We start from the raw sequence: 23911 nt of genomic DNA, 5'->3' as shown, positions 1-23911 counted from the left end.
TTTCTCTTTCTCTCAGTTATTTCATCTAAAAGTTATAATATTTAATTAAATATTGTCACATTGTATGAAAATATAAAAAACGTTAAAATATCATTTTAATGTACAACTATTATTTTATCGCTGATTAAAATATTTTTTACCGTACTGATTATAATATGATTAATTTAAAATATATTCTATAAAATACAAGTGTTGTAATGAGGATTTTTTTTTCTTCTCTTAACTTAGCTTATTATTGTGTCATTTTCACTTTAATTTTATTTTATAATTGCTTAATAAGAGAAAAGTTTTTTTTTTTTAAAAAAAGGAAATTGGTGGTGGGTTTGGTGTGAATCAGAATGGGTGGAGATGATGGGTTTGACCAGGGGCAGGAGAGAGAGTAACCAACCCCCCACTTTTTAAGCCAATTTTTGCTCCTTTTCTCTTCTTTGTTCCTCATTTTGTTTCCTCTCATTCTCCTTGTCTTAGGGGCGCCTTTTTTTGACCAGGTGATACGTGGACCAAGTTATCCTGATAAGCAGTTCCATTTATTAATATTCTAAATATTAACCATTTTTTATTTTTTTCTTATTTGAGTTGTGAGCCTTGCAGTTGAATTGTTTTTAGTTTTCTAAAATACTACTTTATTCCTTTTCTCTTATTTATAACTAGGCCAATTTGCATAAAAAATTCACTAGTTTTGCATTTTTGCAGAAGTGGGCCACTTTATTTTCGATTTTGCAGATTCGGACTGAATTTTCAACAAACTGACCAAAATATCCTTATTACTTTTTCTCTCTCCTCTTTCTCTCTCCTCGTTTATTTTTTTTCTCTCGCCGAGGACAGCAGAGTTAGAGGCGGAAGCGGAAACGGCCCGTCTCGCCTCTCACCCTCATTCTCTTGCCCTCGGTGGAAAAGGGCCCAGAGAATGATTGTTAAATTTTGTGTGTTCAATTTTTCGATTAGTTTGTTTATTTGTTTATTAAAGTTTTCTAAAAATTTCACCAACTCAATATATAATCACTAAACTAAAACCGCGTGCATTTGTAGAAAACTGTTTTTAAGAGTTGAAACATAAAATTCTCACTCAAACTATAATTTCTGTTCTTTTGAACAGTACTAAATATTTTCGAGAAAATTCAACTAATAATAAATGTAATTTACTTCCCAACTACATATTTTGACAATTGTTGCGGATATCGAGGAAAAAAATGGGCAAGCAATTCTAGAAACTTGATAATTTCCTATTGAACTTAACATTCAACAACATTTTACTGCACTAAAATGAATGAATTTTCTACTTGAATTTTAAATTTTCACCAAAAATAAATAGACAATTCTAAAAGCTTCATGTGTAAGTATAATTTGATCACGTCAACTATGATGTCAAAGTGCTTGGAATATGTTTAAGTCCAATAGTCATATAAGTTCAGTGGATGTTTATTTTTATTTTATTATTATTATTATTATTATTATTTTGATGAATAGTGCATTGGATGTAAATCCCATTTGATGCGTGACACATGATTTTACAACTTGTGTGATAAATATCAAGAGTTGGTTGGGCTAGTGATTTTCACGTATATAAACATTCAATTTGTTACACTATTTTATTAATTTTTTTAGTCATATAATGAAAGGAAAAAAAAATTAAATTTTAGAAAAAATAAACTACCAAGAGCCCAAATGATTAACAACTGTTCCATCCCAAAATTTTAACGTTGTTGAAATTTAAAAATTATCTTATTCACATAAACGCAAAAGAAAAATTGTAGTAGTTATATTAAAATAATTTAAGTGCTTATATGGGAAAAAAAGGTAAGGATGGACCTTTATTTTCTTTTTCCATTTTTTTATTCTCGAAATTCTACAGTGGATTTTTTGGAAATTTATTGAAACAAAGATAATTATTTGTCTCAACATCCTTTATTAAATTAAATATTTTTAAAAAATTTAAAACTTTTAATTTGAAATTATATTTTTATATAAGTTTTTTTTGGTCAAATGACTAAAAATTCAGATTAATCTGTAAAAATGAGAAAGGTGATAGATTTTTTAAAAATTTTTTTTTTTTTTTTTTTTTTTTTTTTTTGGGTGTGTGTGGAGTAAAACCATTTTTTTTCTTGTATTTATTTATATATAAAAGGGCTAGCCTAGTACTCCTTTCGCTTCGCCTTTCGCATGGCCTTGTCGCTAACGAGGTTCACCTTCGCTCCCCGAGCTCGTACGCTCCGTCTCCGTCCCCTTCGTCGCGTAGCCTCCTCCTCCTACTCCTCGTCCATGGCGAGTCCCTCCACATCGATGGTGGGCGTGGTCCAAATGACCTCCACCAACGATCTCCACGCCAACTACGCCACATGCGCTCGTCTCGTCAAGGTAATCCCCAAACCCTATCCCTCCCCCTCCCACTTTTCTCAATTCGATCTGATGAGCCCTAATTCTTAATCGGAGATGCCTTTAATCGAGTTGCGAATGTGTGGAAACGCTTTGATTTGGTTATGGAGTTAGATTTATAGCAGTACTAGCTGAATTATTGTCTTATTCACAGGTTCGGAACCCTAAGTTTTTGTCCGGTAACTAGAAATGCGTGATTTCAAATGATAAGAAAGTATTATCTCTTTTTGCTCTTTAGATTCATAGCATGCGCTTTGATTTGGTTGTGGAGTGAGATGTACTGTGGTACTTACTGAATTTTGGTACTATTCAGATGCTAGAAACCCTAGTTTTTGTCCTGTGGCTGAAAATGATTAATTTGACTAGTAAGAAAGTGTTCTCTTTTGTTGATCTCGTGTCTTGGTATATCACATTTGTGAACTTGAAAGACCTACTTTGTGGGTAATTGGGTCTAACATTGATAAGATTGTTCAATAAAAATATTGCTAATTTTTGGAAGTTTACAAAGTTGAGACGGCTTTCTAGTATGTTTCTGAATCTGTTAGAAAGGTTGCATGTGGATTATCGATATTATGTAGAGTTCCATTGTTAACATGGAAGCAAATTTATAGGAGGCAGCTGCAGCTGGAGTAAAGTTGCTTTGCTTTCCTGAGAACTTCTCCTTTGTAGGTGCCATGTCTGGCGAGTCTCTAAAGATAGCTGAACATCTAGATGGGCCTATAATGCGGAGATATTGTGCACTTGCAAGGTAATGCGTTGAATATGATCTATGAATTTTCATGATAGATTATTTTACTGCAGATGTGATGATGTTGCTTGTCATTTCTAATTTTCTGCTCAGGTTACCGGATGTACTATTTCCTACATTAAGGGATATTAATATACTTTTTATCACTGCTTCTTTAAAATGTCATAATTTCCTTGATTAATTTCCTTGATATATGAAGGATGGAGGTCACATTAGACTATTATGGATTTATTTACGTGATGAATCTTGAAAAACATACTAAGATACTGGTAAAATTATTATACTACGTATATGTATATTGATAAGATTAGTTAACTATTCAAGAAAATACATGTAAAATTAGAAGGTAATCAACCAATTGTCTCTCAGGATTAATCAACAAAAGGAAAACGATGCATAATTAAATTTTCTCAACATCACATGTTGAATAACGCTAAGATGCAACAAGAAAGTACGGATGACAAATACAAAATGCAATTGCATTATGGCATTTTGTCAAAAAAATTAGAGTAAACCAATTTAATTATCGGGCCTTAATTCATAGGATAAAATTGAAGGCAAGGTTTATCATCAAAAGAATCTTCCTATCTAACCAATAGGAGATGGTCAACTTCCTTTTGGCTTTGACTTATACTCGTAAAGCTTCATATGATTGATGAGCATCTGAAACCCCTTTTCCCATTTATCCCAGAAGTGTTGTCAGTATCTGAGTTGCTTTATTGTTTTTGTTTAGAATATCGTATACTTAAAACATCTGACGTATGCTTTTTTATGAGATAATATATGGATTGCGTATCAATACTTTATGACTTTTGAATATATCTTCAACCTTTTCTTGGCTTCTTTTACTATCCAAGCTACTCCCCTTTTTCTCCCTTTTTACTGCCATTCTACATTACCTTGTTGAGTATTTATGTTTGATACTATCTATTGCTGGCTCCACTTACCTGTCTTCAGTTTCAAATGACAGAGAATCAAATATATGGCTGTCACTTGGAGGTTTTCAAGAGAAAGGACCGGATGATAGTCATGTGTGTAATACTCATGTATTGGTTGATGATTCTGGCAAAATCAGAAATGCATATCGGAAAATACATTTGTAAGAGATTCTTCCTTTTCATTCCCTTTCAGAAGTGCTTAACACTTTTAGACCAAGCATCACGTGGTTTGGTTTCCATTTCATTGTTCAAATCTATTAGAATATGATTTAAATTGGATCTATCCAGTAACACATTTGAAAATGTATTGAGGGCATTATGTGTATATATTTGTAAAGTAACAAGTTTGTTCATTCGGATAATCTAAATTGATGCATAATGGGTTCATGTCTCTGGATGGCTTAAGCCAAGTATTCTTGTGGCTAGCATCTATGTTGGTGTAATATTTACATGCATAGACTCTTGAGTTTATTTGGCATATAATGATGATATTTATTAGTATGAAGATATCTACGTAAAACCAAGCATCAGGGAAATGAAATTAAATGTTTTGATCCAACTATCATTGTAATGAATTTTTTATACTGGTTTATCTTACGTATATTAAGGTTTAAATGGTTACTTCTTACCCCTGCTGTCTGAAGGTTTGATGTGGATGTTCCTGGAAATATGGTATACAAGGAAAGCAGTTATACGCAAGCAGGTATCTCATGTACTTCTCAAGCTGATATGATCTTACCAACTAATTAACTTTATTAACTTTGGGCAAAGACACGATAATTAGTTTTACATGAAATAAATGTAAATGGCACTTCAATCATAGGAATGATAGTGGAAATTTCTCTTGCTGTTGTTGCTTCGAACTCGAGTGCTTTAGGCTATATTCTCAAGTTGCTGATGGTGAAAGTTTATGGGCTTTAAGTGTCTATCCAGCAGCTGCAATAAATAATAGCCTGGGTCAACAATCAGTTAAAAACTTGAGATTTTTATTTTCAGGATTTTTAATATCTTTCATAGCCTATTTGTCACAAATGCAAAGATTTAGGCTTGATAATTCCTATATGATTGAGCTGTACATTTTTGGAGTTTTTTATGACATATTTCGTGGATGTATTACCAGGTGATGCCATAGTTGCAGCAGACAGCCCTGTGGGACGATTGGGTTTGACTGTTTGTTACGATTTAAGATTCCCTGAGCTATATCAGCTGTTACGGTTTCAACACCAAGCACAGGTGTTTGTTGTCGTGATACATTTGATCCCACAAACAACTCTTTCTTTTTTGTGCTTATTGCGCACTCTCTTTCATTGCTAGCAGAGATCTAATGTCGTGTAATTCTTCTTTTTGAATGGTTATTTATAAAGGTTTTATTGGTACCATCAGCATTCACAACGGTAACCGGGGAGGCCCACTGGGAAATTCTTCTTTGTGCTCGTGCAATTGAGACACAGTGCTACGTACGCAAATGGCTTAAACCTTCCATTGCTCATGAATCTTCTACTGCTGGTTTTTATTTTTCATATTTTAATCAACTTATTAGCTAGGAAAGGTCCTCTTCTTTGATCTTAAGATTGTCTTATCGGCTGCACCCTAACCAACCACCTTAATATGGCTTAAAAAGATGGACTAGGGTTTTGAGTTCAAAACTTTCTAAAGATGAAAACTAAATCAGAAATGACAAGAGAAAGTCTGTTTTTTTTTTTTTCTTTGCCGCATCTACACGAGGTTTTAAATTCACATCGATTAGAATATGTATGTCTAATTGTCAGTCAGACCTTTTATGTAGGTTGTAGCTGCGGCTCAAGCTGGCAAGCACAATGAGAAGAGAGAGACTTACGGTGATTCTCTAATTATTGATCCGTGGGGAACAATTGTAGCCAGACTCCCAGGTAAATGCTTTCATCCTTTTGTGCTTTTAACCTGCATTGTTTTATCGCATGCTTTTGCAAAATGTGTTAGTGTGGGGAAGCTGTTTTTCTATCCTTTTGGATGGCGCAAAGAATTTGGTCCTTTTGGATCACCGATGAGTATGCGTAGATACTTGATAAACTTAATAGTTCCCAACGCTACAAACTATGCGACAGCGAACATAAAGGCTGAGGATCAAATTATACGAGCAAGTGAACAAAAGTAACACATTACCTGCGTGGAGTAGAGATGATGAATAAACTTAGTGTATGAATGCTGTTATTGCGCAGTGGACGACATTAATCCCTTTTCCCCATTACAGATCGCTTGTCCACGGGATTTGCTGTTGCTGATATCGATCTTTCGAAGATCGATGCTGTGAGAACTAGGATGCCAATCTCTATGGTAACTAAACACTTTCTTTATAAATAATTTGGTGGAGTATTGTTCAAGAACCAGTTGTTCATGTGAAACCGAAAACTACATTCGTTTCTATCTAATATTCTTTTCTTTTTTTTTTCACTTTTGCAATTTTTTTTTCCTTTTTTTGCAGCATCGGAGATTTGACATTTGCTTGAAACCATCGTCTGGGTAAACTCTGCTTCGAAATTCGACTTTGCATTTTGGCAAAGCCGCACTTGTATATTCTGCATATTTTTTTATCAATGTTAATTGTGAAGTGGTAAATTGAGATGCCTTTTCCTCACGTAGATAATAAGCTAATTAAAATAAATATTTCTGCTTGATTTTTCTTTTTTTTTTTCTTAATTTATTTTACCTTTTTACTTTTTATAGTTTCAGGAAGTGTGCATGAACTAGGAGCAAGATGCTTATTTAGCTACTAATTATAGTGTGCTGTGTGATGCACGTGGTATTTACAAATTAAATTGCAATTTAAATTAAATTTAAATTTAAATTTTAAGTTAAAATACATTTTGGAATTTGGATTTCAAATTCAAAATTTTAAATAATTTTTGATGACATGAGTGTTTTTTTAATTAATTTATTTATAAATTTGATTTGTTTCTAGGTATATGTTAAATTTAGTTATACAGTAAAGAGTTTTTATATATGTTCCATAACATACAAATTTTTTCAATAAAGTATACCCACAATTTAAAATTTTGAATTGATTTTCAATTTTAATTTTTAAATTAAAAGTTTGAATTTATATTTAAATTTATGAATGAAATCTTAAAATTAAAATTTAATTTTGAATCTATTACTTAAATTTAAAAAATTACTGATTTGATAGTTTTATTTTTAATCATTTTATTTTTAAGACCTGATTTTTATTTATTTATTTATTTATTTATTATTGTAATTTGTTTAGAATATTTTTTTATACTATTTAGGATTCCATCTATCTCAAAATTTTTATTCCGCTTGTACATATACTGATTATAGTGTACACGTACAATTCACCCACATTTCCTAATTAATTTAAATATTTTATATTTATATTAAAAAAATCTAAATCTATGTCTTAAATTTAAATAGTTATTTGAGGTATGAGCTTATTTTTTACCTAAATAAATTTGATTTATTTCAATTTGTTTTTAGTTTATTAATTAAATTTCTATCTGATATAGTATATTTATATATGTATAGAAATCTGTATTTAAAAACTTAAATAATTAATGGTGGCATGAGTCTTTTTTTTAATTAATTTATTTTCTAAATTTTATTTGTTCCGATTTATTTTTAAGTTTGTTAATTATAATTACTTTTTTTTATAATATGTATGGAATATTTTTTTTATGGCTTTAAAATAATTAATAATTCAATTCTAAATTTTTAAATTTTATGTTTAAATTTATTTGAATAAAATTTTAAAAATCATCTGATAAAATTCAAAAAAAAATTTAAAAATGGATAGTTTTAAAGAGAAAACATATATAATATATATATTATTAATATATATCACTTATAATAATATAATATATTATAAATATATATATATATATATATATATAGTCCGGCTATTATACTCTTATGAGTACGATCATCCTTGTACTCATAAGTTGTTTTCGATGATAGAGCTTTTAAATCGACGATCTACACCGTTAAATGTTATCTAGAGCATTTAAAGCTTTTAGAAATTAAATTTTATAATTTTTCGATATCATTTAGCTTACGATCAAAAGCTCACAAAATTGACAATTTTTAACGGCCGGTATGAGATATTTGCTAGTTAAACGGTGAAAAAGAATCCGAATAAGTTGAATTTTTGATAGAAAATTCTATTCACTACCTAGATAAAGATCAATAACTCTGATCTTAAATTGAAGGATCCGACCATCCATTTTTTAGTTGTCGTTCGATTTTAACCATTCATTTTATACCCGTTTGATGGACTTTATAATGATTTTGAAAAATTATGAAATTTATTTTTTAGAAGTTTCAAATACTCTAGATCATATTCAACTGTGTGGATCGTTGATTCGAAAACCCCAATATCGAAATAATTTATGAGTATGAAAGGCTCTATACTCATAAGAATATAGTAGCCCTACTCTACATATATATATATATATATATATTAAATGTGGGCCTAAATCTGTAGGCCCACTACGGGCCGAAAGATTGGACCGGACCGGGTCGAATTCTAATAGTGTTNATATATATATATATATATATATTAAATGTGGGCCTAAATCTGTAGGCCCACTACGGGCCGAAAGATTGGACCGGACCGGGTCGAATTCTAATAGTGTTCGTGCACTGTAAAGGTCCGGCCCAAAGGATATTCGCCTCCGAGTCACGCGGTACGTTCACCTCCCAGTATTCGCGACCTCAATTTTTTTCGACACCAAACCTCGGGAAAAAATTAAATCGCGGCGCATGAGACAATTGTTTCTGTGTGGTGAGCTCACTGGAGGTGACCAGACTCAAAAACCCGCCTCTTTCAATCTTAATTAATTAATTTCTATACAGTTGCTAATACAGTTTTTAAAATAAAATTTAAATTAAAAAAAAATCGTATGCTATATTTTATTAAAAAAATATAATATCATATCCCAATTTAAATTTACATGATTGGTGCGAATAATAATTATATAGTTCTACTTTTTTATTAGTTCTATTCTATACTGTATCCATATCATTTATCCCTATGAGATACCGTACAAAATATAATGCAGAAGGAAGGGATGTAATGAAATTCTTGATTAGATCTTCTCATAGGATAGGAACGATCTATTTTATTTGATTGATGGATCCGACAACCAAACCCTTTTTTTTTTTAATTCATTAAAAAAGGGAGTGGTTTTATTCGAAGCACTCTTTTCTTAATATAGTATTGAATGTTTTGGTATGTTTTTCGAATTCGGATGAATCCAAAATTTAAGTATGTTGTTTTAGAATAAATATATTGAAATTTAAATTCACATGTAATTCAAAAATTAAAACTTAATTTTCATCCACTTTAATTTAATTTTTTAATTATTAATTCAAATATATTTAAATAAATTATCTGTTAGAGAAAAAAAAAAAAGAATTTAAAACTTGTTTCATTATGTTATATATATTTTGCATAATAAAAAAGAGGAACTAAAATTCTTTTCTAGCCAAAAAAAACAAGATCTAAATACAGAATACAATGCGAATGCATGTCATAATTATTTTAATTAATAGTTATCTCCTAAAACCAAAAGAACGGATGATTTGTATACGGACGGTTGCAACATCTAAATAAATGAAATTTGTTAGGTTGTTAATTAATTTTGTTAGCTATTGATATAGATATATGGGTTTTAAACAACAAATCTAATTGGATGAATACATGGAAGGAAAAAGATAAGGTCAAATAACAAATCATAATCTCTTATATTGGTTTTTTTTTTTCTTTTAAAAATGAAAATTAACACGAATTTCTACACTACAACCCTCTCTCTCTCTCTCTCTATATATATATATATAGATAGATGAATATTTATATACCACACGAAGGCATGCAATTAGTGACGTAGAAAACTCGATCGCATCTACCAATATTTTCTCCCTGTGCCCTTTTCTCTACAACATTGCATTTCAATTGTTATTACGGTCACTATGGCTAACCACATTCCTCTACCTCTACCTCTACCTCTGCTCTATTTTCTCCGCCTTTCAATTGTTCTTCTTCTTCTTCCGGGGATCGCCGCATCTCTGCTACCGCCGGAATCGCAGCTCGAGTTCACGCTGCGACTCCGTGCCGTGAAGGGCCTCGCCGACCGCCTCTACGGCGTCCCGACGCCCGAGCTCGACATCTTCACGGCGCTGCACGTCGTGAACCCGGCGGACGAAGAGCTGTGCTTCCGCAGAGGGGCGGCGACCGTCAAGCACGAGTCGACGTCGACGGTGCTGGCCAAGGGGGTCACGCCGGATTTCTGCGTGGCGGCGGAGAGCGCGAGGGACGTGGGCATGTGGGCGCACGGGGAGAGGAAGGCGTGGCCGCAGGAGGCGAGGGACGGCATCGCCGCGGAGCGGCTGCGCGGGGAGCTGCGGCTGCAGGTCGACCTGGAGTTGGTGGATGACGCCGGCACGGTCGAGGTCGAGGTGGACTGCACGCTCAATCACGATTACACCAGGTCTTCCTGCCAATCCAGAATCTCCTCGTACTCCGAAGAGTCCGAAGGCTATTAATTTTTTAAACTCCCTCTTCTGCATTACAGTAATTTGTAGTAGATATATAGGACGTAGAGACAAAATCATTATTGGGTTCATGGATTTGAGTTGAGAATATTAGAGAGTTTAATTAATTATTTGCTTCTGAAATTTTATTATCTATTGCGATTCAAAATGGTCACATGCATGTGATGAGTTACGAGTACGTACGTAGATTCTTCTCACATATAACAACCTTGTAACCGATGCCTTGTGGATCAAAATACACAACAAAAGTGTGCGTGGATTAGATGATGCAATAGTAGAATATAAAAATGTTTATGCTAGGAAATAAACTCCTAAATTTAGCAAATAAAATTGCAGTAGCGTACTGTACCAATATCGACTACTTTAGTAAGCAAAGAGCATTGCAAATAGTGGCCCCTACTTGAATGCATTTGCCTCATCATTTTAGAAGCCCAGCGCCTCTACTTCGACCGGGAATAAACACCCAGTCACTGGAATCAAAGATATAGAAAGATTCAGAAAAAAAAAAAAAAAAATGTACCACCGAAAAAAGGAAAAACACAAATATAAGCTATATGAGTTATGGTATAAAAGTTTTAACTGTAACAGTGTCTATTTGAGACAATAATATAATGTCTCCTGAAGCTAGCTATTGAATAGTTTATCGCACTATAACAGATCTAATGATGTTTCCCTCCACTCACAATAACAATTTCCCCGCAGAGTGCCATGAGAATACCAAAACTCTGCAACCTTCATCTTCTTCCCAGCAAAAGATACTCAAAAATCAGCAGCGGCATTGTCGGATGTGCAGCTTAAAACCATATTTGTTGTTAAATCTGATGCCTTGATACAAAACTATGGCTTGAGTTAAAAAATTTTAAGTTCCGATGTATTTCTCCAAGAATCGCTTGCTTGTTGTAGCCAGTTCAAGAATTACTGCTTTGTAAAGAAAAATGAAATCACACGTGTCCGTTCCATCGTTTTAAAGAGAACTACAACTTGAGGAGGATCCTCCATATCTTCCTCATGTACACTACTAGTGACCATACGGCGAGCCAAGCAGATATATAAAGCAGGACTACACCAGAGCCAACTAAAACTCCTGCCCCTGAGAGGCTGCAAAACTCGGGAACAAAACAATCACAATTAAATATCTGTGCAATGGTTTCATGGATAAGAGATACGATAATAAATTTAGACACTTTCATGTATTTTGGCTGCTGAATATTGTTTTTTTTTTTTTTTTCTATGTACTTTTGATTCCTATATATGCATTTTAAAAATATAATTTTGTTGCATATATACCCTTTAACTAAAACATAAAAAATGGCCCTCTTTAAGAAACTTTTCTAATAAGAAAAAAAAAAACTTCCCCTCCAAACTGGATGACTTCCCAAATCCCAACTCAAGATAAGGATTATTTGTAACAAGCTAAATATTTGCAGGGATTTGTGTGAAAATTTAGATTTCACAGGGGTATATCTATGTTAAAAGATGATTTTGAAAGGACTGAAATGTACAGCCCCAATGAAAAGGAATGAAAACAGGTTTGCAGAGAAAGGTTAACAACCTGGAGTCTCTAGCAGCAAGGAGGATGGTCAATGAAGTCATTTGCGTTGCTGTCTTCCATTTCCCCAAATTGTTTACTGCCACAGCCTACCATTGCATTTAAAGAATCAGCCTCCAAATTGATGAGTACAGATAAAAAACAGAAGATTGAGAAGCAGAAATGTTACCTCAAGAACTTTACTATTTTGAGATGCAGCCCACTCACGCACAGCTGACATTGTTATCTACGGAAGAAGGCCAAGAATAGAATTAAATTGTGGACAAGGCAAAATGACACCCAAGACCAAGTCTAACAAGTACTAACATGGCCATACAATAATAGCAATCATCATTTGTCTTCTCATAGAAAAATGTGTAACTGCTGACTGTTTCAAGTTGACATGGCACCAATGTTTCTTAAGAGATAACCATGGGCATCCCAAGGAAAGATTTTAACGACCACTCATCTCTACTTCATGCTACAGCTCAACAAAGAATTGAACCGCCCATGAAACTCCGGTGAGGTTCTGTTAATGTTTCATAGTAAGATAAATAAATAAAAAAAGAAAAAAGAACGGAGCAATCTACACGTCCTGTCACTGTTTCCTACCCCAGGAGTTAATATGTATATTTGCATTCAATGGACAGATGCTCCTCAGAGCTGCTAAGGTTGTCAAACTTCAACTGAACTTGTTTTTGTCTTTTCATGTTTAACCCGTCTATTCATGTTTAACCCCTCAAATACAAGTCCATCACAGAGTACACGTACAATCACTCAAAATACACTTCGAGAATTAGCCAGCACACCACAGAATAGGAAGATAAAGCTAAGAACTATTTAACTTAGCAGTCGCAATGCTACAAATGGAAAAGTTAATTAGCTGCTCCAAGAAATTAATATTCTACAACTACAAAATTATGAACGAGAAAATAAGGACCTCTCTGCCAATAATGGCAATCGAAGGTATTGTCAGAAGCCATTGAAATTCCCCAAATATGGCAGCTTCCAAAGGTTTGTTGCACAATAGTACTAGTGTGGCGGCAACCATAAGCTGCATTTAACAGGGAAAGCATTACATTTATTGCACAAAAAGTTTTCCACTCCCTTCAATTTTCCTAATTGATATTCCAAACCTTATCAGCCACGGGATCCAGAAATGCACCGAATGCCGTTCCTAAACGCATCTAGCATCAAGGAAAAGCAAGTCAAGAAATCGATAAATTGAATAATAAAATAGACAGATGCCGCACGTGCGCACCATTTTCGAGATATAGGGCACAAACCTTTCGAGCAATGTAACCATCTAGCCAATCTGTGACTGCTGCGGCAAGAAAGATACTTGTTGTTGCGGTTGTTGCCCAACGGCCCTCCATGTAGAATGCTAGGCGAGAATATTAGCACATTTAGCCTTTTCATATATGCGAAATATTTGGGACAAGTCATCCAATATGAAAGGCAAATATTGGAAAGGTTACGAAAATATTTTATTTCTATTAGACGATAAATAATTTACGAAGTAGCCAGGCTCGTGTCCACGTGCACTATATGCATGCATGAGAAAAAAAAAAAGAGGATTTATTTACTTATCAATTGATGCATTTGTGTCAGCAATATCTATGTCAGCGAAGCAAGATTTATACTGGGAAAAGATCATCTCATCAATGTGAACATGTATATAATCTATGTCTAGGCAACAAAGATCGTACGCTGAAAGGAGCGTCCTTAACACACAAAGCCACTACTAAGATAAGATTCCTTTTACTTTCTAGCAAATAAAATTTCACAGGCAAAAGAAAATGTCAATGAACAAGCAGATGACATCTCCTAACAACGTTAACCGACGTTTTCAAAATTGCATCATAAAACAGATCAATTACGCCATACGATACGCTCTAAGAAAAGAGCTACTAAGGCTCAGATCCTAAATTGGAAGATGATACATTGTCAAAACATATTTTGCAGTACAACGCATACAGCCAAATGCATCCAAAAACGAAAGCAAAGGCGCAGATCACGATTCCACCTGTGGATCCGGGAGCAAAACTTACTGCTGGCGAGAAGCGGGACGGCGGCGACCCTGCCGATGGTGAGGACGGTGGGGATCGTGAGCAACCGCGGCGGCGATTCCTGATCCCTGCAGCAGCTGTTCCCATTGATCTGCGCCTCTCCCCTCCCATGATTCTGGGACGGATTCAGAAGCGAATCCGAGCCCCACCCCATCGCTTTCGCTTCGCCCCTCTTCCCCTCCGCTACCCCCACCACCGCCAACCTCCTCCTCCTCCTCGTCCCCCCGAGCGATCTCTCCCTGAGCTCGGATCCGGGACTCATCCACCGCGACGACGACGACGAACCCTTCCCCGCGGATGCAGCGCCCCTATTCCGCGATATCGCGAATAAGCTATACCGGGTAGCGCCGGATCTGGTTACGAAGGGAGGGGAAGAAGAGGAGGAGGGAGGAGGAGGAGGGTTTCGGAATAGGGCGAGGGAGAGGGAGAGGGAGAGGGAGAGGGAGGGGTTGGGACGGGGACGGGGACGGGGATGGGGATGGGGGTGACGAGGAGGGAGGAGGAGGATGGGGTTGGTGGTAATGGCTTTTTTAAGGAGGGGTGCGGGTAGGGGCGGGGGCATGGTGATGCGAGGCGTTTCTTTTTTATTTTCTTTTTGGGGAATTGGGAGGTTCGGCGCGAGAGAGAGAGAGAGAGAGAGAGAGAGAGAGAGGTGGGCTCCAAATCCATCACTTCGCGTCTTTAATTCTCGTACGGTGGGTATTCCATTTGTTGATGTCTGGCACCGAAGATGTCGGAGAGTGTTCGAGGAGACACAGGAGATTTGTGCCCGAACGCCGTCTTTAGCCTAACCGTGGCACGGATTTTTTTTATTTTTTATTTTTTATTTTTTATTTTTTATTTTTTATTTTTTTCGGTGTGGCTAGGTTCATAATCCGAAAAGGTGCGTGAATCAGTAACGTTTTCACCCAAAAATTATTTCTTCTCCAGTGCTCTTACCATTCTCTATTCTTTCTACTTTAAATTTTTTAAAAAATTAGTAAACTTTGGACCGAGGAGTCTTAAGAATTTTTTTCTTTTTTTTTTTTTAGTTCCTCTGAAAAAAAAAAATATTGGCTCCCTGTACCGCCACTGCTATCCGAATCCAATCCATTACTATTACATGGTTTGGCATGCGCGATGATTAAATCTGAATTTGGCCAGATGATTGCCTGCTTCATCATAAATAAAAAATTTACTATCAGTACAGTCGGTATACAAGTAATCTAAGCTAATGATGACCTAAAAATATAAATCAACTAAAATTCGAACTTAAAATTTAGATACCAACCACCAAGTCTTTTGTCACTTGTATTAGGAACGGTCGATAAGTTAATGATGAGCTGGTATATAATTGCATGGGGAGTACAGTATAATTGAAAATACCACAGAAATGCCAGCACATTAGCTAATCATATAAAATCATTTATGAGGTATCTCATCACCCTCGTAAGCTTCTAATTAGAATAGCATATTCCAGTTCTCTTTCCTCTGGAAATTTTGGCCTCTGATTATCCATTGGGTGAGCATTATTCTGTCCTTCCTTTGAAGGACGCAAAAGTATTGTTACAAAGATTCTATTTCTCGCTGCTAAATAAATCCCGCAGAAACATAGATTGTGAGCAATTCTTCATCGGACAATCAAATAGAGTTTGAATTTAACAGTAAAATAAGAAAAAGGAGGAAAGTTGACACTAGAGGAGGCTCCATGTGCGGGTACAAATTACCTTGGGCCCGTATGGGCAATGTCCTCTTCGTCCGATCCCGTCAAATTTAATCATCAACAATGGCTGCAACACAGGCTAAGGCATCACAATGAGCAGATCTTTGAGCTAAAATCCTCGATCTTAATTAAACTGCTGCTGCTTGGACACACCCTTTCCCCCTGTGGGAGAGAATCCACAGCACAATTAAGCAGCACGAAACAAATTAGACAATTGTAAGTCCTAACAAGTACTGACAAATAACAGAGTACAATCAAGTAACACCCAATACAGCAGGTACGACCCTCTTCGGTCGCCTAATATAAATTGAAGTTACCGACACAACACAAATTATTAGCCATCTGATTCATAATTCTCACAACTCGGAGCCTTCATGATACGTTATCTTCTAAACCTTGGAGCAAATCCTACTTCACTGAATCAGACGGTCCCGAGTACGAAATCAGTTACCTACTTGTCAATATTTGCTGCAATACACCAGGCGCATTTTATGTGCATCATCACTCTGTATCTTTGCTAGTTTGTCCATGCATGTTTTGCCGTACAAATTGTCCATGTAAGCGTGGCCGCTGCTCCGCCAACCTCTTCCTGCTTTGATAGCGCACCTGACAATCAAAGCCAAATTCAATTCCATCTGAGTCTATGAAACACCAGAAAATAATAAAACTTGATTTTCCTTTTCTGTTTTTGTTACTGATGTGCAATTTTGCAACTTATGAGACAAAACTGCTCTCCAATACACTGCTACACGATTCCCATGCAGTGTTAAATGATGGCGCACAGTTTTGAATGATTGATATAATAGTTTCAAAAGAATGCAGCCTTAGTTCAAATGTGGGTGTTTGATCATTCAAAACCGTGTATCATATTTCTGTACTGAAGGAAGCAGCTTGGGTGGGCCAAAGTTGACAAACCAAAAAAAAGTCTCTTTTTTCAAATTCACACAAGTTTTTCTTTTTGAAAATAGAAATACTTTTTCTTCACTTTCCAAATTAGTAAATTGTAAAATAGCCACAGCTCATCCAGTAATTCTACACAATGCCTATCTGTGAAATAACAGTTAAAACTAACATGCAGCGGAACGCCAACTACCTTCTTTCCAAAGTTCCTCTCTTTTCTTTTCTGCCTAAATTTGTTAAGTGCTGCCTCTCTCTGAGTTAGCTGATTCTGATCCGTTCCGCTGCCGCTACCTCTCCCACTTCCACTTCCATTGTCACCTCCAACAATGCCATTAGCACTCTCCATATCAATTCCCCCCGCATTGACAGCAGTGCTGCCTCCATTCTGCCCATTGCTCCCAAAGTTACTGCCTGAGTTGCTCCCATGCAAGCTATGCTTGGTAGCAGTACCTCCTAATGGCTTAGCAAACACGTTGGATGGCCCACATTGTAGAGTTTTTGCTTCCATCATGTTCTTAATGGATGAACAGCGATCAGTTTTTCTTTGTGTATCTTGGGTGGTAGCCGATGCACCAATTTGCGTAGGAGCGTCAGTGATTACATTCTTGGTAGTGGATACCAAGTCATTGTTGTTGCTTCTACTGCCATTTGAACCATGCTCAAAAGGAGCATTTGACTTGGATAACATATTGTGGGTTAACTCCATCTTCCAAGCCTCTGAGCCGTTATCGAATGGTGAACAGCTTCCACCGCATCCGCTCAGAGGTTTATTTGAAGTGGCAGAGTTATGATACCTTGCGACATTAAAAAAAAATGAATGCAGTGTAGAAACAAAGAGGGAAAATGAATGCTGATATTACTCATACCTTGTGAAAGCTGATGAATCAGAATGTTTCAGACCATTACGAGAGTCTTGAGTGGAAATTGCATTTTCTCCAGTTGATCTCAACCTTTTCAGACTAGAATCTATGAAACCTTGGTAAATATCATCTCGACTCTTTGAGATGTTGGAAGAGTCACTAGGGGCATTTGTAACTCCAGCTGCCTGTTGAGTATCTTTATTCCCTGCTATTGGCGCAATCAAATCAGCTGCATGGACAGTTGGATCCTCAAATGTATTGGAGGGATCAACTCCTACCACACCCTCATTCTTTATTTCGGTTGGATTGGACTCACACTGCATATTCGAATTCCTGGATATTTCTATTCCCAAGTCCTTGCCCGTTGACTCATCTGCATAAGAGATAATTGTTCTGAAAATGCCAGAATATTGCGGGAACACCAGAATAGGCACAAGAAATCAATTACTTTACGAACTGACATGCACGTAGTCATTAGCTTCCATACCAGTGGATTCATTTTGCGCTTGGCAACTCCTATCCATAGCCATATTCCCCAATTCTTTAGAGAATATTTCCGAATTTGGCTGAAGAACTTGTGCGCAGGTGCTATTCGGTGGATCAGTTAACGGATCTGATGGAGAGATAGCTTGGCGACTATCAATGCCCACACTTTGTTTTGTATAGGAACTCTGCATGATAAAGTTACAGTACTTACTGAAGTACATCAGACAAGGGTGAACGATAAAGAACATAGAGGTGTTACAGCTAATGTATCATCATAGATTTCGTAATTTTCAAGATAATACAGTAGAGTATATCTCCGTATGACAATATGACAATCTTATTCTTCTTGATTTGACTTATAATTGCAAAGATACTAGACTGTTAATTCTTAAAATTTCTAATGTTAGATGCAGAGTGCCCTTTTTTCTTTCTGCTTCTACTGCTCTTCATATGCATAGAAAGGAGAGGAGGAAAGTTGCATAGGATCCCAGCATTTACAAATTGAAGCTGGTAGCTTATAATAAATGCAAGTCTTTATAATATCAGTTCAGAAGGGATGAGTTCATTTTCAACATGCGAAATGCAAGAACTTTAAGCTTTTGTCAAAGATCAAGTTTGTTGGTAGCAAGAATTTCCATTCTGACAAAAAGAAAGTCCACAGCAAGGCGTGCTGAAGAGCTATGTAGTGCCACTAGCACACCGGCACACCTCGTGCCAATGGCGTGGCAATCCCTGGTTGGTAGCAATTGATGAAGGATACATTCCTTGATCAAAGCCCCAAATTTAACTCAATAAGGTGAAGTCGAGGTGTTTGTCCTGAAGACAGTGGTTTGTTATAACAAGTGAAAGGATAGCAAGCTAGATGTAGCACAGTATCTACCTAGTGGTGGATTCTCATATACCACTCAAGAGTCTTTATTGAACTATATTTTTAAGAAGTAGCAGATCAAGGCAGATAATTGAAGTTCCAACACAAGGAGTTATCGACTGAAGTGGTTCATTATTTCTCATTACTATTCGCAATAGTCGGGAGCAGGGAATGGATAGTCAGGTATCTGTCAAGCATAAATACTCCCAGCATAAATGGGATTACTAGGGTCCCCTTTTATGTTAACTTGAGAAAACTTTGTAATTGTTTCTTGGTCAAGAAATTTCTATAGAAGGATGAGATTAATTGATTACCATGCATATGTTGTTCCTAGAGCTACAAACATAAAGAACGTGCAGTGAAAACACAAAAAGAAACGTCTACCTGAGTTCCACTACCATTGTCGCTGCCATCCCTTGTGTTCAACTTAATGCTCTCATTGTCATCATCCTCGCTGTCGCAATAGTCGGCATTATTAGCACTCTGTTGCTCTGACGAACTTTGAGTTTGATTGCCACTTTCACTTCCACTACCACTACCACTAGACTAAGATGTAACAACAAAATAGTCCATTTAGAAAAGAAGAGCAAAAAGTTTTCCAACTCAAATTTCAATTGAAGGAAGATAAATTGACCTGAGAAATAGATCAACATTGAAAATGAATATGTCGCCATAGAAGGCATGTTTGGCCTAGCTCTTGAAATGGCATCTCTACTTTGAGGAACAACAGTCAGGCATTTCAGAAATAAATATCTAGAGCTTTTGCTGTGGCACAAGCTCAAAACGAGCTTCTAAGCCCAGAAGCAGAAGCTACAATTTGGAGCATTTGGTTTCCCTACAATGGAAGGCTGCTCAGAGCATTTTAGTGAATAAGTTATTCGTGTCTCTTCAAACAATTTTACTAAAAGACTACTACAAAAGTTTTAGCCAGGCAAATGAGCCCCAATACATAGAAGAAATCAGACCCTGCATTAAAACATGCCTCTAACAAGTAGTTACAAGTATTCCATGACAGCTTACACTGTGGCATCTCCTCCAGACATGCTGCCAGAGGTTCTTAAGCTCGTTCTTTCGGACAGGCTTCACTAAAAAGTCAACTGCTCCTTTTGACAAACATTTAAATACTATTCCCATAGAATCATTTGATGACATCACTGCACACAAAGCTCATCAAATATAGTAATTTTTTTTTTAAAAAAAAACAAAAGATAAATTAACAAAAAAGTAAAATTTCAAGATTTTAGTTATGCAAGTAATTTCAGAGAGTACTCACTGATCACAGGAATATTCCTGCATGTTTTGTGACTCATAATCTTGCTTAGAAGACCAATTCCAGATAGATACGGCATGACTACCTCCGTCAAGACAAGGTCAACATGATTTGTCAAATCTTCTAAAATTTTCCATGCTTGTAGACCATTTGCAGCAGCGCTAACTGCAATTCCTTTTATTGACATTAGAATGATACCCTCATGTAGAACAATTCATCAAGGAAGCATGAAAATTTCATTTGACAAAATAATCCAAATTTCAAAAACTACTGAATTATAACTCATGGTTTAGTTGAACTTAGACAACATTGTCCCAATGAACATTCTTGGACAATAAGTAACTGTTAGGACGGTACTCTCAGAAATGATACCACATGTAAGGCAAGTTATTACTAACAACAGCAACTAGATGGGTGCAGCTTAAAATGCTTCAGGACAAGTTATTAGACTAGTATACCCGCTTTCATACACTCATGCACTTTCCCATCAAAATTGATATGTTAAAAATCAAGGAATTTTACATTTATTCTGCATTTCCCAATGAAAAAAAAAAAATCAAAGGAAGCATAGTTTCCGAGGTATGACTATTCCCCTATGTCCCGTTAAAGGATTATAAAGTATAAACATGTAAAGAAGCTGAGGAGAGAACGAAAGACGAGTTGAAGATATGCAAGATAGAATAATTCTAATTTTATACTGCTTATGACCTCATGGATCTCAGCCGATTGTAACAAAGGAGACTTAATTACGTCTGACCCATAAATTAGAAAGGAACGGAGCCTGTCAAGTAAAAAGCATTTCATAGATATGTGATTCACTAATGTTAGAAAAATTAGTAGTCCTCTCCTAGAAAACGTTTTATTTCTTTAGGTGGATGTATGTGTTGACTACAAGCTTAAAATTACAAATCTCTCAAAACTCTGGTTCTACGATATCTTTTATGCCGACTCTCTAGGAGATGGAAAAAGTCATAGAAAATAATGTTTCCTTAACTATAAACACATACAAATTAAATAAAGAATTTGCAGTAATATTGGCAGAACAAGTTGATTCTCTGCACCATCCAAAGTCAGCACTTGACGAAGTCATTTTACATGTAAGCTGATTCAATTTATTAACAGTAGTAACACTTACATAATGCAGCTACAAACCTTCATATCCGCAAATGCGGAGCAATGCGCTGACCACATGGCGAGTGGAGTCATCATTCTCCACAAGCAAAATCCTGATCGATTTGATTGGCAAAAACCTCTCCCACCGAATGATTGGCCCTAGTTGTTGCTGCTGCTGCTGCTGCTCCTGTTGCAAACAACCTTCATGATCATTCTTTACATCCTCTGCCTCATTAATCCTTGATTCACCCTCTTCTGGGACTGGGAGCTTGCCGCACTCTCGGACAATGCCATCCTGAACTTCCTTTTGCTCATTGCACATTTGGTGGCCAAGTTTCTCCAGCCCTTTTTGGGCATCCCCATCAGGGCTAACCTGATGGGAACTTTCCATCAAATGGACTCAGGGAGATTGACAAGAATGCTACGTTTTACACAACAATACCACTCGGGCATACTTTGTTTCCTTACAAACACCTTGATTCCTTGTTAAAGTACTCCAAACATTCTTTTCAATTTACAACTCTGCTAACTGCCCTAGAAATCATTTATACATACAAGAAGAAACTAACTCTCCTTCAGAACCTCCGACCAGCCGAGACAATGTGATATAAGATGAACACAGTGACCCAGGAAACACCGTTCTCCATCATTTATCATCGAAAGGAATGCCGACGTATGAGCTAAACACCAAATCTTTCACAATCTCAGAACCAACCCTACCAAACACCAAATCTTTCACAATATCAGATTATGACCCGATCACGAAGACAAAACACCACCGATTAAAAAAAAACACACCATCTAAGCAAAAAATCGCCAAAAATTCCCAGAAAAGAACAGATCTAAGGAAGAAGAAACAGAGGATTGCACCACGAAGGAAGCGACAAGAACCTCCACACCTCGAATGAATCCCTAGCTTCTTCTACTCCAAGAATCGCATCCCTACAAGTCCAAACCCCAACCTGAAATAGAATGGTTCGAAGAAACCGCAGATCCCCGATCCCCGATCCTTACTAGAAATTAGAGGAGAAAAAAACAAGATCAAATACCTTTCCGCCTCGATCTAATCGCTCCCCTCCCCATTGGGAGCGGGTACCCGTGCGCGAATTAGGGTTTCTTGTGTGTGTATCGTCTTGGGGCGGAAGAGGATAGGGAGAGAGAGAGAGAGAGAGAGAGAGGGAGGGGCGATATGTATGTAGAGGGAAAAAAAGGGGCGAGGTATTGGAAATTAGAATTCTAGAAGGGGTCGGCGGCGGATGACGTGGATCAAATGGCGGTGGTGAGAGGCCCAGGTGGGGCCCGCGTGTGGGTGATGGGGCCATGGGGAACGATCGGGAGCTGACGTGGACAAAATCAAAACCCCGAAGCTCGCGAGGCCGCCCCGGTACTCACGGGACCCCCCCGATCGAGGATTCGGATCTCCGCCACGTGGCGCGATTCTACTGCACCTATATCAGCCCAGTTGCGAAGTTGTGGGGCCCACTTCCCACCCGAGCCCGGCTCCGTGCCGAAGAAAAATATCTTGACGGAGGAATTGACGGCGTCTGTGGACTCTGTTGTCCTGACTACTGAAAGCAGACGGCCGTTTCGGTCTCTTCTTTTTTCCTCTTTTTTTTTTTAAAAAAAAATCCTCCATAAGACTACAACGATCTAGAATTATAGGACTTTTTTTGCAATTGGAAAAAAAAATTATTTTTAAAAATAACCTAAGCAAATTTATATTTATAAAAATAACCCTATCCCTGCCATACAAATGCCACGTCAGTGCCACGCGGTTAGGGCTGGGGGTGGTAGTTAAGTTAAACACGGTGAATCATTCACCGTATCTAAATACGATGAATGATTCACTATATTTAGTATATATTTTTTGTAATATAAATATTAGAAAGATAAATAGGGAGTAGGAATATCAATGGATATGAATATTCGAAATTTGTTCGAACCTAAACCCGAATAAATTATATATATACATAATTTATTTTTATTTATTTATACAATATATAAAATATTTAATAATTTTTATTTTTTATATTTTTATCCAACGGTATAGATTTTTAATACCCGCTGGGTTCAGGTTTCAGTTTTGAGTTTTTGAACGGATATGAGTATGGGTATGAATTTTTAAAATCCAACGAGTTTGGATTTTAATTTGATTTTCGGGTTCAAATTTGGATTTTTGATAGAACTATTTTTAAAATAAAAATTTGTCAGGAAGCTAAATGAAAAAAAAGCCCAGAATTATAAAAATAAATTTTAACTTAAAATGTAAAATATATAAAAACCTCCTCAACTTTAGGTCTTTTATAAATAGGCGCATGAATCTTCAATTTTGACAGCTATTTAATCCAATGGTTAGAAATAATGAAAAAAGTTGATCCAAAGATTAAAAAACTGATAGCAACAATAAAATTTTGCTACTATCCATCTCTCTCTCTCTCTCTCTCTCTATCTATATATATATATATATATATATATATATATATATCAGGCCCGTTACTGTTCATGCTTGAAAC

The 23911-nt window shown here is 36.3% G+C and overlaps 4 protein-coding genes across 9 annotated transcripts; 2 read left to right on the top strand and 2 right to left on the bottom strand.

Moving 5' to 3' along the window:
- On the top strand, positions 2127-6718 carry LOC109708356 (nitrilase-like protein 2). The gene is made up of 9 exons (XM_020230062.1): positions 2127-2355; positions 2985-3121; positions 4092-4220; positions 4704-4762; positions 5180-5292; positions 5424-5516; positions 5846-5948; positions 6290-6372; positions 6521-6718. The coding sequence occupies exons 1-9, from the start codon at positions 2161-2163 to the stop codon at positions 6560-6562; spliced, it is 954 nt and encodes a 317-aa protein (XP_020085651.1). The 5' UTR covers positions 2127-2160; the 3' UTR covers positions 6563-6718.
- Positions 10042-11050, top strand: LOC109709555 (the record flags this gene model as incomplete). Its single annotated transcript, XM_020231839.1, is given in 1 exon segment — positions 10042-11050. A coding segment is annotated over 1 exon segment (552 nt), but the record flags the coding sequence as incomplete, so codon positions are not given.
- LOC109709553 (CDP-diacylglycerol--glycerol-3-phosphate 3-phosphatidyltransferase 1, chloroplastic-like) lies at positions 11132-14982 on the bottom strand. Its single transcript, XM_020231838.1, has 7 exons — positions 14182-14982; positions 13417-13514; positions 13267-13317; positions 13071-13184; positions 12321-12377; positions 12155-12240; positions 11132-11700 (listed from the first exon to the last, which is right to left on the bottom strand). Exons 1-7 carry the CDS (start codon positions 14759-14761, stop codon positions 11577-11579), a joined length of 1110 nt encoding a protein of 369 aa, XP_020087427.1. The 5' UTR covers positions 14762-14982; the 3' UTR covers positions 11132-11576.
- LOC109709729 (two-component response regulator-like PRR73) lies at positions 15798-22588 on the bottom strand. 6 transcript variants are annotated; one of them, XM_020232063.1, is made up of 10 exons: positions 22448-22588; positions 22269-22360; positions 21438-22114; positions 20289-20450; positions 20036-20169; positions 19400-19561; positions 18149-18332; positions 17668-18034; positions 16995-17595; positions 15798-16507 (listed from the first exon to the last, which is right to left on the bottom strand). In XM_020232063.1, the coding sequence occupies exons 3-10, from the start codon at positions 21787-21789 to the stop codon at positions 16403-16405; spliced, it is 2067 nt and encodes a 688-aa protein (XP_020087652.1). In that variant the 5' UTR covers positions 21790-22114; positions 22269-22360; positions 22448-22588; the 3' UTR covers positions 15798-16402. The 6 variants fall into 6 exon arrangements, with proteins under 6 accessions (XP_020087652.1, XP_020087653.1, XP_020087651.1 ...); XM_020232064.1 differs by having other exon boundaries at positions 22290-22360; XM_020232062.1 differs by having other exon boundaries at positions 22269-22340; positions 22448-22582.

Source organism: Ananas comosus, linkage group 4 (genome assembly GCF_001540865.1).
Source record: "Ananas comosus cultivar F153 linkage group 4, ASM154086v1, whole genome shotgun sequence".
In the NCBI taxonomy this organism is placed as follows: Eukaryota; Viridiplantae; Streptophyta; class Magnoliopsida; order Poales; family Bromeliaceae; genus Ananas; species Ananas comosus.
This window is presented reverse-complemented; position numbering and strand designations above follow the sequence as displayed.

Coding starts and splice junctions, on each gene's coding strand:
- LOC109709729 (XM_020232063.1), bottom strand. CDS start 21,789: ATGGAAAGTTCCCATCAGGTTAGCCCTGATGGGGATGCCCAAAAAGGG. Junction 20,170..20,288: donor CAGGAATATTCCTGTGATCA/GTGAGTACTCTC, acceptor CTTTGTGTGCAG/TGATGTCATCAAATGATTCT. Junction 17,596..17,667: donor GATTCATCAGCTTTCACAAG/GTATGAGTAATA, acceptor TAATGTCGCAAG/GTATCATAACTCTGCCACTT.
- LOC109709553 (XM_020231838.1), bottom strand. CDS start 14,761: ATGCCCCCGCCCCTACCCGCACCCCTCCTTAAAAAAGCCATTACCACC. Junction 13,185..13,266: donor TGGATCCCGTGGCTGATAAG/GTTTGGAATATC, acceptor TGTTAAATGCAG/CTTATGGTTGCCGCCACACT. Junction 11,701..12,154: donor CTTGCTGCTAGAGACTCCAG/GTTGTTAACCTT, acceptor CGAGTTTTGCAG/CCTCTCAGGGGCAGGAGTTT.
- LOC109708356 (XM_020230062.1), top strand. CDS start 2,161: ATGGCCTTGTCGCTAACGAGGTTCACCTTCGCTCCCCGAGCTCGTACG. Junction 4,763..5,179: donor AAGCAGTTATACGCAAGCAG/GTATCTCATGTA, acceptor ATGTATTACCAG/GTGATGCCATAGTTGCAGCA. Junction 6,373..6,520: donor CTAGGATGCCAATCTCTATG/GTAACTAAACAC, acceptor CTTTTTTTGCAG/CATCGGAGATTTGACATTTG.